This window comes from Sinocyclocheilus rhinocerous, unplaced genomic scaffold (genome assembly GCF_001515625.1).
Source record: "Sinocyclocheilus rhinocerous isolate Xijiao unplaced genomic scaffold, SAMN03320098_v1.1 scaffold1393, whole genome shotgun sequence".
Classification (NCBI taxonomy): domain Eukaryota; kingdom Metazoa; phylum Chordata; class Actinopteri; order Cypriniformes; family Cyprinidae; genus Sinocyclocheilus; species Sinocyclocheilus rhinocerous.
This window is the reverse complement of record NW_015625613.1, coordinates 239,312-257,296: the sequence shown is the minus strand read 5'-3', so window position 1 is coordinate 257,296 and position 17,985 is coordinate 239,312. Positions and strand designations below refer to the sequence as shown.

Below are 17,985 nucleotides of genomic sequence, written 5' to 3'. Positions count from 1 at the left end.
GATAGGGAAAAATTTCCCGTCAGGTCCTTTCCATGTTCTCACCGCGACCGCAACGCGCAGCATGCATTCAGCTCCCGCGGGAGCTAAACACGCTCCGCCCAACGGCTAGATTACCTCGGAAATCAAGCACGAACGAAAACCGCTGCCGCGAATGCATCGCTAATCCCGCGAGAGGCGAACTAACTCATGCAAACGCTATCTACAAACTCGGGTAAATGGTGAAATGCTGACATCCCCCTCAGTAGTCCCGCGAATGCATCACGATGAACACACGCCGCCTCCTTGTGAGACGAGGGCGTCCAATTCATGCTTATCCCTCACAAGAAATAAGCAATGAACGCAGAGCGCATCCAACTCCCTCGAGAGCTGAACGCACTTGCTCTTCACCACACACACACAGCACGCGAGCCGTGTGAAAATGCAGGTATCAGAGCAAAGCCTCTGGCGAGAAACATGCACTCCTAGTCGTGTTTAGCTTAACGCTAACATAAACAAACGGTCAGTGAAGAGGATGACGTGTTATTCCGGCGCCCTTTTATACTGTGATCACGCAGGGTAATGACGCCATAGGCTGTCGCCGGCCAATGTTATTGTCGTTTTTAGATATGCTTCAGACACCGGTCAGACTGAAGGTGTCCCCCCATAGTGACCTCTATAGGATGCAGTTCGAAGTTCCCTCAAAAGGGAACTAGCTATGACAGTGAGTTCTTACCTTACAAATGAGAACTTTATTGTTGTATTGGTGGGCATACTGGCATAATCCATCGGCCATGTGTGAGACCCCGTCTTTCTGGTGGTTCATGCCATTCTTACACCGAACACTAAAGCCATGGAATTTTGGAGAGTTTAGTTATGATTCTGTAGTTCTTAAGTACTCTTGAAGAGTACTGCTCTATTAAGTCACGAACAAGCTAAAACAATAACAAACGACTCCACAAACGATCTAATTACATTCATGTGCAACTCATTTCCATATATTAGTTTTGCATGCTGAATAGAGACCCTAGTTTTTTATAACTGCAAATCATCAAATTATGAAGTGGCTCAGTGTTGATGTGATGAAATTAGAGTCTGATGTGTGACAATGCAGCAATGTTCTTGATTCATTATGCGTCAAACACAATGCATCAATGCATTCAACACAACCTGTATGTAAAAAAACAAAAACAGCATTCAATCTACAGCTCGGAGCATGTGTGGACTTACTTGCAGCTGAGACAGACTGATGGGCAAGTGAAATATTCATCAGGAAAAAAGGAGCATATGCTGATTTTGTCATCTGAGATCTCGCCACAGAATCTGTTGCTCAAGGCCTGAGAGAGAGCAGAGCAGTGAAGTCCAGTGAAGCGTGTTTTCAGAAACATGCTCAGTGGACAAAGGTGAACACATACATGCGTACACTGACCCCAAAAATAGTTTAGGACACTTGAGTCACTACCGTTCAAAAGATTGGTAAGATGTCTTTGAAAGAAGTCACCATGTTCACCGAGGCTGCATTTATTTGATTTAAAATATGGTAGAAACAGTAATATTGTAAAATATTATTTCAATTTCAATTTTTTTTCTATTTTAATATATTTTAAAATATAATTTATTCCTGTGATGGAAAAGTTGAATTTTTAGCAACCATTACACCAGGCTTTAGTGTCACATGATCCTTCAAACATCATTTTAATATGCTGATTTGGTGATTTTTGAATTAGTTTTCATTAGGGCTGTCAAATGATTAATTCGCGATTAATCGTATCCAAAATAAACATATTTGTTTACATAATATATGTGTGTGTACTGTGTATATTCATTATGTACATATAAATACACACACATACATTATATATTTAGAAAATATTTAAATGTATATATTTATATTCATATAATTTATATTATATAAAAATATTTTTAAAATATAAACATAACACTTTTTTCTTAAATATATATATGCATGTGTGTGTATTTATATATACATAATAAATATAAACAGTACACTCATATATGTTATGTAAACAAAAACTTTTATTTTGGATGCGATAAATTGCGATGAATCGTTTGACAGCACTAGTTTTTATTTTTGTATTTTGTTTTCATTTTAAATTTAAAGTTTTACTTTTTTACCTTAGTATAGTTATTGTAGGTTAAGATAAGCTTAATGAAAATGAGAATCGTTGGCTTGGCAAAATGTTGAAATAAAAGAAGTTTACGATTTTTTATATTTTATTTCAGTTAAAATTTATTTTATTTCAAGTAACAATAATTATTTCATGGTTTTACTTTTAATTAACTATAAACTTGGTGCTCAAGAAACAATTTTTTGTTATTATCAATGTTGAAAACAATCATGCGGCTTAATATTATTGTGGAAACTGATGCATTTTTTCATTTCAACAGAAAGTTCGAAAGAATAGGATTTATTTAAAATAGAAATCTTAAAAGCCACTATTTTGTTCCTATTTTAAAGTTGATAAATTTAATGCAATCTTAGATGTGAATAAATGTAATGTAATTAATAATAATAATAATTTTAACCCCAAACTTTTGAACGGTTGTGAATGTAATGTATATTTAAAGGTACAGAGTCAAATGAACCACTTTTATGTTGCTTTTAGTCCCTTTTGGAACTTGAAATTCCCTGGTCACCCTTTACTTTCAATGTATGGAAAAGAGCATTGTGAACATTCTGCTAAACTTCCTCTTTTGTGATTATGACATTATAATTTTTTGATTGAACTACTCCTTTAAATACATGAATTTACTGTAATTGAATTAGATACAAAATATAAAACCAAATATGAAAGCTTTTAGTGTCTAAATTCTTTTTAGGGTCGCTTTACACACACACACAAAGAAATGTTTGAGGCGCTGTTTACCTGCAATGCACTGAACACAATGGCAGGCTGGCGCGGGGCTCGCTGGGATGTGTTGTTCACCTGCTGATTGACAATCTGCAGTAACTGTGAGTAGTCTGTGGGGGGAGTAATGGTTTGGGTGCCCACGTACTGAACAGAGCTGAAGGCGTCTGTGCTCTGGCCCAAGTCATGGAAGCGCTTTTGCAGAAGTGTGTCTGCTTGCCCCAGGACAGAGCCATCTGGATAAAGAAAACCAAACCCATATTTCTCTAGCCTGACACACTTCATTGGATGGCACTAATTTTATTGTTTCAAAATAAAAAAAAAAGATGAAAGAAGTTTTACAGGCATTTAAAGATTTTTATGCATTTTATAAAACACTTTTCATGTACCATGATTTACAGCATGCTGAAAACCTGGAGTTTACCCAAGGGCATAATTATAACTGAGCAGTATTGTGATCTTTGTAACACTCCACACCTGAGTCACCCTGTCTTGGGATTTTCCTGCAATCTGTGTTAGATAACTAGTTGCTTAACCATTAAGCTACCTCCAACGTTTAGATTTTTCTTTTGGACAAATGATTTAAAAAAAATGTATTTCTTTGAAAATGTGTCCTAATAAAAAATTTTTTATTGCGTAGCAACCTTTTATAGAAGCAATAAAGCACCGGAAGATGCAATACTACATTATATCTTATGTAATATCTTTATCTCTTTGTATTCATCTTGGTTTCATAAGATTAAAAAATATATATACGATTTTCAAGAAAACTAAACATTTAATTACGAAACTTGAAAATGTCATGTGTTCTAACCAGTAAGTAAACAGTAAAAATATTTTCCTTATTTCCTGAAATATATTCCTTATACATTTTGAGTGTACAAAATATTTGTTAAAAGTTTTAAAATATTTAACAGTATACTTTGAATAAAATAAAATGAATATATATATATAGTGGGGTGGCCAACCGTAGCCCCGCCCCTGCATTAAAGGCGTTAAATATTTTTAACGCGTTAAAATTTAAAAATTAATCGCCTGCGTTAACGCACTAATTTTGACAGCACTAATATAAATATATATATATATATATATATATATATAGATTAGAGATAGATAGATAGATAGATAGATACATAAATAGAAATAATATTAAATGAGATAGATAGATAGATAGATATAAATGATTATATCAATCTTGTTTTGTCAAAATGTCAAAAGAATTATGACATCAGAACAGTTCAAAATTAATTTTAATTAAAAAATTAAAAAGAACATGCTCATCATGCATTTAAGTCTTTGTTTGTATGCATTACATTATTATGTATTTTTGATTAAAATAATAGATAAAAATGAGCATTGTGGCCCATGTATTACTGACTCAAATGAAATCTCTCTAAAGATTTGTCATTTGACTACAGAGAAATAACGAAACAAATTGAAATTCTCATCACTAAGCAGACAGAAATAAAAGCAGGAACGATGAAACAATTGAGTTTGAAATAAAGCCTTTGGTTTGACTGACAACTTACGTCTTTCCTGTGGGATTCTCCACTAGTCTAAAATTCAGGACTTTTTCAAAGACCCCCCTGGCTATGTGTTTAGGCCCCATGAGGGTGTGCAGACCCAAGTTTAAACAGCAATCCCTTTGCCCCCAGGCTAGTCGTACAACAGTCTTTGGCAACAACATGTATCAGAAAAATGCTGTATTCATATTGATAAACACTGCAGGCCTCGTAAACAGTGAAAGTCTGCTTACTCTGACTTACCCTGGCCTAGCAGCTGAGTGCGAAAAGTCTCCTGGAAAACTATAACAGCAGGTCCCAGGCTGGAGAGAGGCACGTCCAGCCCACAGCGGCTAGACAGAGCGCGGAGCTCAGGTGTGAAGTGCTTCAGGTAAGCAGCCGATGCGCTGCCGAGGAACTGGAACATGTCGTTGTGCAGCCTCTCGGCCCGCGTGCGGTAGATGGCCATGTCTGATACGGCCAGAACCTTCAGCAGCAGACGCATCCGGCGGTTCTGCTGACTGGCGGCCCCGAGCAGGCCCTCCGTGTCCAGCACTATCAGGTTCAGACGCGGCTCGTAAGCAGCCCATACGCCCACCGTGCATGAGGACGGAGAAGGAGACGTGGCGAACACCTCTTCACCACTGAAAAGCACGTGATTGAGAGTGTGGGACTTGCCGTCGCCCGTGTTACCGAAGATAGAAAGCACTTTGACTCCTTGAGCAGCGCTGCAGCCCAACTTCTGCAAAAACTCTGCTTCGTTCTTCACCTGGAAGAGAGAAAGAGTATAAGGTTTACTTTTACTATCTATCTATCTATCTATCTATCTTTTTGCCTATCCTCCATCCATCCATCTATCTATCTATCTATCTATCTATCATTTTGCCTATCATCCACCCATCCATCCATCCATCTATCTATCTATCATTTTGCCTATCATCCATCCATCCATCCATCCATCAATCTATCATTTTGCCTATCATCCATCCATCCATCCATCAATCTATCATTTTGCCTATCATCCATCCATCCATCCATCCATCCATCCATAATCTGTTTACCAATTCAGTCCATTTCAATTTTCAATTCCATACTACCAAAGCAATATATGCAAATAGAACAATATAATATTAAATGATTTAGACAAATGTAACCAATTAAAACAAAACAACAAATTAAAACATTTGCGAACAGTTGGAGATCACAATGTTTAACAGAAGACCTCTAACATGTATAGGCCGGCCCTACCTACACATACACATATAATAATGACGGTTCAGTTCTTAATGCTTTCAAACATAGCAATTTTGTGAGATTCTGTTTTAGATGCATGCAGAATTTTAATTCTAATTCGGCCTGTGTGGGCTACTGGATGTTTTCTGCTGTAATTTCACAATGAGTTTGCAGAATTCTGTGTTAATGGTTGCTCTTGGATGCCTGCCCCACCTATCTATCTGTCTGTCTGTCTATCACCATTTGTAAGAATCTTAAAGGGGTCATATGATGCTGCTAAAAAGAACATTATTTTGTGTATTTGGTGTAATGAAATGTGTTTATGCGGTTTAAAGTAAAAAAAAACACATTATTTTCCACATACACATGGCTGCAGTGTCAACAATACTACAGCGAGAATAAAAGTTATGCTTTCTTTCTTTGCGTGAACATTTGGGTGGCGTTATGCAAATCTTCCCACATAGTGAGGTAGGTATGTGGGGGCGTGTTCGAACGAGCCGTTTTAGGTAGGTGTGGCTAACTCTTAACTTTTATAAAGAATATCTCTTTGGATTTGAGACTTTAGTCTTTGCAACTTTACAGATCTTCTTTATGCACCAAGAGCTTGTAACACTCTAAAGAGAAAGGAAAAAATGAAATCGCATCATATGACCCCTTTAAAGAGACAGTTCACCTAAAATGACAATTATGTCATCATGAATGATGAATGAGTCATCCTGCCTTTTGTGTTCCACTAAAGAAAGTCATATGGGTTTGAAACAACAAAAGAGTAAGTACATAATGAAGTTTTATTTTTGGGTCTCTATACAGTAACAATCTCTCAAAGTGACAGCAATTGATCACTTTTAGGCTGGTTCCTGAAAACGCTATAAAATAGCCTATTAAACGACACTCATTGTTGACTCTCATTGTTGGGTGTCTATCTCATAGATCACAGCGAATAGCTGCTACATTCGTATACCATGGTATTACCAAAATACATCAGAATATCATGTTAGAGAAATAACATAACAGCAGCACACAGACCTGAGATCATGAATATACGTGACAAAAACTAAACAAACCCTTGATATAATCAATATTGATCAATGGCTAAAGATCCCTAAATGTTGTCAAAAGACAGCCCTTCCTTATGATGCAATCATATTGACAGTTTAGGGTTAATCTGTTTATTATTTAAATTACACATACCATAATTAGTTATTAGCGTGCTCGTGAATTGATCTATCAAAGTGTATAAAAACAACTAAGACCCTACATGTGCTGTTTACCTAATAGCTTGATGGCTAACACCGAAGCTAACAAAAACAAACCTGCAAGCTTTCGTTTTCGTCCACCAGGAGAAAACTCCGTCCATTTTCCTTCTGCTCGTCCATTTTAACAGGCCCGAGAGAAATCTCTTCCATATCTTTCAGTAGCATTTCAGACATAGTAAAAGATTTAAAACCATCACAACTCTCTGGAAAGCTACTTGGACTACAACTGTCCCAGGACTACTAGCTGCTGCTGCTACTACTGTGCTGCTGGCGCTGCTTGGTTTTCTAGCTGGACTCAAGAGGGCGCTGTTGCTACTCTATCGGCCGCCTTCATTGTGCGTTATTGAGCATTTGGACGCCCTCTAGTGGCTGATATGATCAACTGTCTCATGGCAGTCTTTGTGTGCAGAATTTACACTGTAGTATCCAGGTCAATAAAAACAAGTCTCCATGAAAAAATTCTCACATGAGCTCATTATTGTATGATTAGGAAATCAAATTTTTGTAAATTTAGTAAAAATTTTGTCGGTAGGTGCAAATAGAATAGCACTGATATTTAAATTTAGTTTTAGAATTTATTGCAGTGCAATATCTTAAATTGAAGATTAGCTCAACTCTAAAATCCCCCCAAAAATGCACCAATTCTGCAGTAATCCCTTGTGAATCAACAGGACATTTTTGTTCAGTCATTCCATAGAGCTTGCTAAGGTTCATTAAATATTTGTTAGCAGGGATCTATAAATATCACATGTCACAGAATGCCTTCAAAGTGGCGCCATTGCAGTTAACTGGACTGAAGAGCCCTTTGCAGTCATTCCATTTCTATTAGAGGTCAGTCTGGCTGATAATATTCACAATATTTAGATGTAAATGTTTCTCATTACATAAGCAGTATAAAAACACATTTGGTTTACTGTTATTGTCCATTAATATTACTCGTGTTTAGCATGTTTTAAGGCCAGGCTGTAGAATTTTTTTTTAAATAAGAAATTAATGAAAATGTAAAAATGCAGAAAAGTTTGTTTGAGGTTTAGATTTAGAAGATGAAAACTATTATTAGCTCACAACAGAAGTCGATGGAATTGTGTTAGTGGTATATACACATATAGCGCACATATATAGCAGGATAAAGCTATGTAATAATGATATTGATCAGTGCCTACCGAAATTTGCTCGAATTATCTCTAATAGATATAATATAATTACATGCATACTAAGAAAATAAATATTGACTTAATCGCTCTTCATAGCTGCCCATCGCTCTCTAATTATCTACGAATTATAAGAAACTACCAACATGAGATCAAAAATACTGACAGACAGTCCAGCAATCCAACCTTGAATTTACAGTAGATGTTTTGGTTTGCCCATCCAAAATCAAGGCGGGACTAGTATACAGTTAACCGCAGTGCATTGTGATATTTGTAGTACGCGCGCCGCTGTCTCCTGAAGCCATCAGGGAATAAAAACTACATTTCCCAGCAGTGACCGTCAGCCAGTCGTGCTCCTATTGGCTGGCCGATCCAGCCGCAGCCCCAGAGAATGAATGAAATTGAAATTGCTGCTATATTACATGTACAATACCGGGGATCTGCAGTCTTACATTGTATCATTCTATATCAAAATGGCCACAGTGGTCCAAAATCCTCTGAAATCGTAAGTAAAAAAAAAAATATATATATATTTTTTGCGTTATGGAATACATGGCATGCAACAAACAGCGATCGTTCTAATTCACAAATATACAAACATCTTTAAAAGTATAAAATGCCGGCGAGGTTTAAACTACGAACGCATGTTGAAATGCAATAAATAATAATGCATGCGACGACATTTTGTCATCTGGGCAAATATGGCATGTTAGAAAGTGTAGAGTCTCGGGTGTAATTTCTGCATATGCACAGTGATATGGAGGAATGTTGAGAATGTTGACCCGGCGTCCCTGGTCAGTATTGATCACTAGGAACTTACAGTTGTTGGTATTGGAATCGGAGAGTTCATTTGTCACCGAGTCCAAGATAAACGACGATACTTGAACCTTTTTGCTTTTGCTTTTGTGTAATATGATGTCAAACAAAATGAACTGGTGTGCTGTTTGTCAGAGGATAACATTTAGGTGCAAACTGCCAGAACCGGAAAAGGTTACAGTTTATCACACCGAGGGTTTTCAGTGGTTACATTGCACGCGCTGATCGCACACATTAGATTGTACAAATTACGTGCATCGTGAATATGATTTCTAATATGCATGCTTAAACATGACATTTTAGTGGAGTACAACATCTGATATCTCTTATGCGCTGTTGCATCAGTGCACATTCTGTGAAGTTTCCATTAGATTCCTTTGTGCACACTGACACATTTTTTCGGCGTGCGGCACGCAGACGCCACACGGGCTCAGTGCCAAAAATTGCTTTACATTCGTCTGCTAGAGACGGGGACCTTTCGAATGGGGAGACGTGTTTGTATTTGGCATGCATATGTGAGTGTAGCTTTTATAGGTATCTGATAAAGAGGAAATTGCACTTGTGCCGGTGTAGTGCCGACATTTGCAGAATTCAGCACAACATCGGCGTGCTACCCTGTCAGATTTTGCTACCTCCCATTAAAACAGATGGTAGCATAATTCGATAGCGAAAAGTGCTACCTATCAGATTTTGCTTCCAGCATGATATTAATAAGGTGTGAGGCTTTATTAACCTGTACACCTACCCCAACCCTAAACCTACCCTTACAGTAGGATAAATACAGTGTTGGTAGCATAATCTGATAGGTAGCATTATTTGTCAGAACACCGGGTTTGCATCTCTCTCTCCAGAAACAACCACGATTGCTGCCTACCTGGACCCAGCAAGCTTAAATCGTCTCCACAACGTTGTATTTTGGTTGCAGTTTGGTAACATCACAGGACTGCGGGTTAAAACGTTACCCAAACCAAACCTAAAATTATATAGGCTATTTATATATAAGCTATTTAATTATATATAAAAGTATAGCCTACAACTAAACAAATCTAAAATGTGTTTATGGGACGTTTTATTTAGAGTTTTATTTAGATTAAAAAATTCGTAAAAACAACCAAAACACAAGCAGGCCAACTTACATAGCTTGTGGAATGTTAGGCTATTTGTCTGCTTTTTAACTTAAAAAAATAACTTAAGTGTCTACTCTGTGGCAGCATTGAGCGCTGCTGCCAAACACGTGACTACGTAAATTACTAATGTTATTATTCATATTATTTCAGCTTTGTGAATGCCTTGAAAGCCTTTTTGAAACGACTTTTTGCATGATGGCACGAGACATAAATTCTCACTTGCACAAAAACCGTTAGCGGCGCGCGCGAGTTCAGTAGACACGAGGCAAGGTTTTATGATGAGGTAAGAAACTTACCTTATGGCAAATTATAGCATTTCAATAACTTACAATGTATAAAAAATAACAAACGAGAGTACACGTGAACTATCATTCGGGTGTTGGTTACTCTTGCTACCGGTTACGCAAATTCAAGCGAATAGCTTTGACATAATTTGAATTCAGACAAATGTTTTGTAAAAAAATAAATAAATAAATGCATTCAGACTTGACAAATTAAGTGTGTATGGACATATGTGACCCTGGACCACAAAACCAGTCTTAAGTCGCTGGGGTATATTTTAATTCAATTAATTGAAAGGTCAATTTAAAAAAATGTACCCTTATCTCACATATGTGCTGCAAATATAGCTTAAGCCCTATCCTACTTACAGTTCGTGCCTCACGTGACTTTTCTGAATGGAAGCCATAGCATAACCAATACCAATGGTAGTTTCAACGTTTATTAATACATTATATAAACCAAAAGTTGTAGGCCTATCTGTTAGTATTATTAGCCTTTTTAATGAACCTGGGATAACATGAACTCATAATGAACAACTTTTTTTTTTTAAACTAATACTGTCACAAACGTATTATTACTCATTAATGTTAGTCAATGCATTAAAAGGTTAGTTCACCCAAAAATGAAAATTAGGCTGTGTTTTACTCACCCCAAGGCATCCTAGGTGTATATGACTTTCTTCTTTCAGACGAATCCAGTCGGAGTTATATTAAAAATTGTCCTGGCTATTCCAAGCTCTGTCATTGCAGTCAGCGGTTGTTGCAGTGCTTCAGTCCAAAAGAAGTGAAATAAAAAGCACCCATCCATAAAAAAGTGTCTCACACAGATCCGGGGGGTGAAGGCCTCGTGTAGCGAATCGATGCGTTTTTGTAAGAAAAATATTCATATTCAAAACATAATAATCCCTTTAATCTAGCTTGCGCTCACTGTTGTAAACGGAAGCCGTTCCGGGCAGATGACGTATGAGGTCGGCTTTGCGCATGCGCCGCTCAGAAGTGACGAACGCGGAAACGCAGCGGGGAGATCAAAACAAAACAACGGTCACTAACGGGCGCTTTTTATTTCACTTCTTTTGGACTGAAGCACTGCAATACCCGCTGACTGCAATGACAGAGCTTGGAATAGCCAGGACAATTTTTAATATAACTCAGACTGGATTCGTCTGAAAGAAGAAAGTCATATACACCTAGGATGGCTCTGGGGTGAGTAAAACGCAGCCTAATTTTAATTTTTGGATGAACTAACCCTTTAACTAATGGTACCTTTTTGTAAAGTGTTAGGTTATACAATTTTGCATGAATATCATTGAGTACCTTGATTAACTTCAGTAGCACTATCTAATACTTTTCAGTAAAGGAATAAAACTGCTGTGGATTTTGTAAATCCGCAGTTCAGTTTCAGTGACTCATGTAAGTAACTCATACATGACAAATCTTGCAGTATCTTACTGGGTTCTCTTCGGTTTGATCAGTTTCCCTGAGCGGTGAACTTTGCTGTTGACTGTGGACGGATGTTTTTAGTCATGTACAAGGTCAGGTGTGCGTCTTGGTGCATTTAGAGAAATTTGCATGAGAAATATGAATGAACAGAAAGAGGGGCTGCAATCAGCGTCTGAATTACTGTGATGTTACACTCTTCAATAACCCTCTTCAAAGAACCCAGTTAAAGTGCAGTACTTCTGAAGCCATGAGGAGATATCAGTTGAGGAGCCAATCTAATTTACATTACTGGCTTTTATTAATCACTCATTTTTAAGAGATGGTGATTAAATTATGCCTGCCTTGATTGCTGATTATCTGCTAACTGGCATGCCTTCACCGAAATGATGGAATTTCATTGGGAATCTTTGAATCTTTGGAATAGTTTCCCACTGTTCTCGTTGCGTATTTCTCTTTGTTCAGTCTCTCTTCCTCCACTGGTCCTCACATCTCTCTAGTAATTACTCAGGTTCACTTACTGTCTCTATTTTTCCTCTATCTTCCACTATCTCTCTCAGTCTCCTAAAGTGATGATGTCCTGTCTCTTCCAGTCATCTCGTAGGATGCGGAATGCGGACTTCTTGGATAGTTATTCCGCTTTGCCTCGCTGATCTGAGAAAAATGAGATCTATATAATTCTTCACACTGTCGCTCTTAAAGGAACACTCCACTATTTTTGAAAATAGGCTCATTTTCCAACTCCCCTAGAGTTAAACAGTTGAGTTTTACCGTTTTCGAATCTGAATGGATTCGAAAACGGTAAAACTCAACTGTTTAACTCTAGGCGAGTTGGAAAATGAGCCTATTTTCAAAAATAGTGGAGTGTTCCTTTAAGCCGAAGACAGTCACCCGGTTCTAGATCCTTCCTCCCCATCTCTATACTCAGGCCCTTTTTAATGTTTGTTTGCATAAGCGGCCGCAATTCTATAAGGGCATTTTTCTTTTTCTGAGACTGGTGGGCTGTTCTCTTCATTTCACTCACTCACTCACCTTTTTTTTCTCTTTGTCTTCAAGATTAGAGAGAGAGATAGACACAGATAGGTATTTTTAGCTCTATGACCTACTTCTCCAAAGCTACCTAACTCACTGTCAGTCATCACACTGTTGCTCAGGGATCTTATAGTGCACTGCTAGCATCTATAGTCTATATGTAGTGTACTGTGGTGTTGCACTTGAACTTAGGAGATGTTTAGAAGGTTAGAGAAGCGTGGTGTGCTCACTTTCACGTTTTTCTGGAGGTGAGACACCTTGTGGGAAGATCATCAGATGTGGACTGAGGAAGACCGAGGGAGGGTGTCGCTTCCTGATGACTCAGTCTTGTCAGTGTGAACATCTGAGTAAAGTAGTTTGGAGAATAGAAGCTATTGCAAAAATGCAAAAATGTCTTGACATTAATTCCTATCAAACTTACATGGTAAGTCATGATACTATATTGATATACCATGAATCATTATTTTGTATTTTTATAATACATTTTTCAAAGATCAGCAAAAAGCTGAGAGACGTTTGCACTTAAATTTGTAAAAAGAGAATCCTTTGGTTTGTAAGCTCAAAAACTGAAATAATTGTTGGAGCCGATGCTCCAGCATGTTGTATATTGGGTGACCTGAGTTTGAGTCCTGACTTGAGGACCTTTCCCAATCCCATCCCCTTTCTTCCTGTTTGTCTATATGGTCCTATAGCAAAAAAAAAAAAAAAAAAAAGGAAGCTTGCACACATGATTTTAGAACAATTTTGTTATAAAATGCTTTTATTGTATTGCAGTTTTTCACTTTTTTGGGGGAAAAATGAGATTACATCTGTGAGTATAGTAAGAACGCTTGCTTATTTTTTTTTTATTTTTTTTATTCATTTAGAATCCAAACTCAAAATACAACAATTTTGGATAACCTTAAAATAAATTTAACAAATCACAATATTATTATTAGTGTGGCCCAAATAGTGAGATATACCATTGATTAATAGGCCAATATTTGGCAATTTTGAGATTATTGCCATTGATATTATCCATGTCACCAATTAACAAGTGTTTATCTTGCCTTTTGTCAGTTCCAAATTCAATCGACAGATTCATCAATGGATAGTAAACTATTTATGTTTTAAACTATTTTATGTTTTATAATTATGTTGAATTTTGAGTAAATGCCAAAAAAAACTCTCATGGCATTTGTAACGCTTTATGTATGATCTCATTATGTTTCTGCACAATCTGCTTATGACATTCATGTTATTTATTAATTTTTTCTGAAAATCATGTTTCCATATAAATAATTTTGTTGTGAATTCTGAGTATATATTTAAAACACTATATTCAAATATTTACTTAGAATTAATATTTAAAACATGAAAATCCACAACTATTTTATGGTTTGGCTAATTGCCGACTAATTCAGATGAATTCGTATGATCTCCTTTTGATGAAAAGCTTATGCCCAACTGACGATTAAATTTGGGGCAAAGGTTGGGACTTTCATAAGTACTTTTTTTATTGCAAAAAATGATGCAAATGATTGCATTTATACGAACATGATATGCATCTATATGAAATAAGAAAATAGTTACATTTTCTCATGAGATTGGGCTGGTGAATGCTGTGTACAGTAAAAATACGATTTCTTTTCATCATTCAAAAGTTTGATCACTATGTTAATGTACTATAACTTATTCCCATGCACCCCTAGTTTCTAGAATGTTTTTGTTGGTTTCTTACAAGCTCAAGCTCAGAAATGCACTCCCCCAAACCTCTATAATATTCTGGACTTTAGGTATTGTTTGTGTCCTTCCATCTGTGTAAGTCTATGGGTTTTTTCACCCACCCATTTATCATCTGCCAGGTGAAAATAGTAAGTCCTATGACTTCAAAAAGTAATATCACACCTCTCTTCAACAAAGCCACACTATTTGAGGTATCTTCTTCTTGCAAAAGCATTGTTTGATTGAGAATTACTTTGTTTTCGATCTCACTGATATGTTGAGCTGGTGGTCTGCAGTGGTTTTTACTGCATAACGCAATCAGAGGCTGGCCTGAAGTGAGATTGCCTATAGGGCAGCACTTTAAACAAATAATGATTGTGCCTAGCACTGCCAAACAAAAAATATCCCTCTTTCCCTTATATATATGGCTTTCACACAGGAAGGTGGACTTCTGCATACATCAAGGTGTTAACATCAAATGTCCACTGCATTGTTCACTCTTGCTATCTAGAACTTGCATGTTCATGAGCATCTTCGGCCTCGTGAGACTGTGTGTACTTTGTGCTGAGCGCTAGTGTGTGTGTGTCAGTATGAACCAGAACATGCTTTTGGAGCAGAAGAGCAGTGCATGGCATAGTCCATTGCTAAATGTGGGTCCATCAGAGGAGATCTATAGCTGTTCTTCTTTCGCCGTTATTAGGTGGATAGATCCTCTCCCTAGATTTCAGATATTATTAAAGTGCAGAGGGTCGAAATATTCATCTCTCTACCAGACAAACTGTCCCACTAGCCATTTTCACTGGAGATCCATAGGAATACTCGTTTAAAGGAAACTATAGATGGTCCAAGAGGGAAACATAAAGGCTTAAATACGATCTGCGAAGAGCATCATGCAAGATGTGCAAGGTGGAGGGCAAGTTCTAGAGTGTACGGTGTGTGAATGCTCACAAATCAGTTGATAGGTCCCCAAATATGTATTTTGCGCAGTGCGAATGTGATATATAATATAAAGAATAATAAGCAATGGGATTTACCTTACTAAAATAACCGTACAAGTGCACCTGTAAGCATCCCTGTCAGTCATGCAGTCTTTTCAAGCAGTGGAACATGCGGCAGGACATCAGGTCCATGTTACACCACAGGCAACGATTTATGTGAACACATAGTCTGTGCCAGCAAACACAGCAGGGCAATTCAATAATGCCTCTGAGGATATATGGTTCTCTACTGCATTGAAGGATCCTGGGTATTCCATTTGTGTGAGGGTGTTTGCGAGCATCGCTGTCCACGGTGAACGCAGGTGTCTTTAGCAGACAATCTCTGAAAATTCATTGAGCATCTTCAGCATTAACACTTTTGGCGAGTACGTTTCAAATAGCTCATTTGGTTCTGCATACAAATGAGATGTTTTGACACTTTTTAAAACTGAAACTCCTCTTCAAGGTGATGCTGATGAATATGGAACTAATTTCATGCTGCTTTGTGCATCCTTTGGCTTTGTGCTTGTTGAACTAGGATGAATTTTCCACTGATAGTGGTTGAGGGTAAAACCAAATGTATGAATATGAAAAAATTATATGAAAAATGTAACTTATATGAAAAAAATCATATAAGCTGGTATCTTTAACGAACTTACCTGAATACCAACATTTTGTGTTGTACAACATAGTGCTTTATATGTCATGTGCAGTTTGTTGTCTAATAAATGTCAATTTGTCCTCCTAACTATTATTTCTCCATCTCTGGAGAAAAAATTAATTTGGAAACATTTTTAGTCAAGAAAAAGGGCTTTAATACAAATAAAGAGGCTCTCTTGCATCTTTATTGTCCTTCTCCATCTCTGGAGAAATAATATACTTGCTCTATTTTAAAAGATTATCCTCTCTTTTCGGCTACTGTATATAAGATGAATAGATTTAATGCATCCTTGAACATTACTGAAAAACAGTGCTTTAAAGTTGCATTGAAACAGAAATAGCGACAGATGTTTTTTCTTATTGTGACATATCCGAGTATAACAGATTATCAGGAAAGCAAAACATTTAGGACAGGAACTATTCATCAGTTGTTGACTGGATTTTGAGATGTGGGCATTTGAAAGATTTAAATGCTAAAACACTCTTATGGCAGTTTTTAACTACGGGTGTGCGATATTGACAAAAAAAATGATACCTTGATATTTTCTGGGATTTTTGTCGACAATGATAATTAGATGATATTTTGCTGAGTGTGTTATTGCGCTGGTATCTTAAGAACTACCATGGACAGCTGACTCCTAAATTTTTTGATATTCTTCATATTCTGTGTGGTGATCAGTTCACACTGATAGAAATTCATCTTTTTCAATAAGTTTAAATTAATTTTTACCTTTTATAGGCATTTTAACCTTTAAAAAGCCATTTTTTCTAAAAGTGTGCATTATCTTTTGAGTCAAATTCTTACATTGAATCAGTGAATTAGAATAATAAGACATTTGGGCTGTTACCAAGCTGTTAATTAAGTCTCTTAATTAACTTCTTGTCTATTGAACTGTTGTAAAAAAATCAATATCACATTTGTAATCATAGTAATTTTTGGAGAACAAAACGGCACTCTTCGTGTGAAATTAATTAACTATATGAAGTGGAATAAATCTATACATTTTCTGCCCCCATGTCTTGAATTTGCGATCATTCGAAATGTATTTTAATAGACTGAATCATGCAGTGAAAGAATGCCCTGTTAATGCGTACGCGCACTAGTCTAGACTTCACATAATGCATACTGCACTCTGTAGGTGTTTTGAATGGTTTTTGCAAAATACTCGATAATGTCAAATCGAGTATCGTTAAAACAACAATTACAATATTATCGCAGATGATATATATCGCACACCCCTATTTGTAACTATTATACATTTTGGCGAATTGGTGGCTAATTCGTATTTGTATGAACTCATTTGTTTGTACGATCACAGTTTACACACTGCTGACTTAGATTTAGTGGTTAGGGATGTTTGTGATTGTGTTTTTTTAAATAAAAAATTATATGTTTCCATACAAATCGCATCATTTGAAATCATCACGTCATAAAATAGTTACATTTTCTCATGAGATCTGGGCTGTGTTTCCCAACAGCATCGTAATCCTAAGTAGATTTTAGAGTCATTAACACCAATGGTCTGTACAATCAAATGCCAAGTTCTGTCATGAAACCCTAGATGGCGCAGACTGATGGGTCGTTAATGCAAATTGATGATATTCACAGCTTTAAACTACTTGGCACAAGCTGATTGGTTCATGTTGCATACACAGCCAATGAACTTGCTTTACATTTAAATTAGTGATGCAACGATACCACTTTTTGCAGTACTCGCCCAATACCGATACTTTTATTTTTGGTACTTGCCGATACCGAGTACCGATACCGATATTTTTATTGCATTTGTAAATTTTTAAAATATTGGGTACAGAAACCAAAAGAGTATGTATAATATTAGTTGGTTAACTTCATTTATCAAATAGATACAGTCAAACCAAAATGTATTCAGACACCTTCAATTTCTTCAATTTCAATTTCTCACATTATCACAGTTTATTCGCTATAATTTAGAAAATGGTA

The 17,985-nt window shown here is 36.6% G+C and overlaps 2 protein-coding genes across 2 annotated transcripts in view; one reads left to right on the top strand and one right to left on the bottom strand.

Annotated features, from left to right (window-relative positions):
- The window catches only part of LOC107758522 (zinc finger FYVE domain-containing protein 1-like), a 19,473-nt gene extending 12,364 nt beyond the window's left edge, over window positions 1-7,109 (bottom strand). The window contains exons 1-5 of the mRNA XM_016576277.1: window positions 6,895-7,109; window positions 4,613-5,117; window positions 2,865-3,082; window positions 1,207-1,313; window positions 713-821 (exon numbers count right to left, since the gene is read on the bottom strand). Coding sequence (XP_016431763.1) covers window positions 713-821; window positions 1,207-1,313; window positions 2,865-3,082; window positions 4,613-5,117; window positions 6,895-7,011 — 1,056 coding nt within the window. The 5' untranslated portion in view covers window positions 7,012-7,109. The remainder of the gene's footprint in view (window positions 1-712; window positions 822-1,206; window positions 1,314-2,864; window positions 3,083-4,612; window positions 5,118-6,894) is intronic.
- Window positions 7,110-8,685: 1,576 nt separating this feature from the next.
- Window positions 8,686-17,985, top strand: part of LOC107758770 (zinc finger protein neuro-d4-like) — a 58,853-nt gene continuing 49,553 nt past the window's right edge. Inside the window, exon 1 of the mRNA XM_016576585.1 lies at window positions 8,686-8,782. Coding sequence (XP_016432071.1) covers window positions 8,754-8,782 — 29 coding nt within the window. The 5' untranslated portion in view covers window positions 8,686-8,753. The remainder of the gene's footprint in view (window positions 8,783-17,985) is intronic.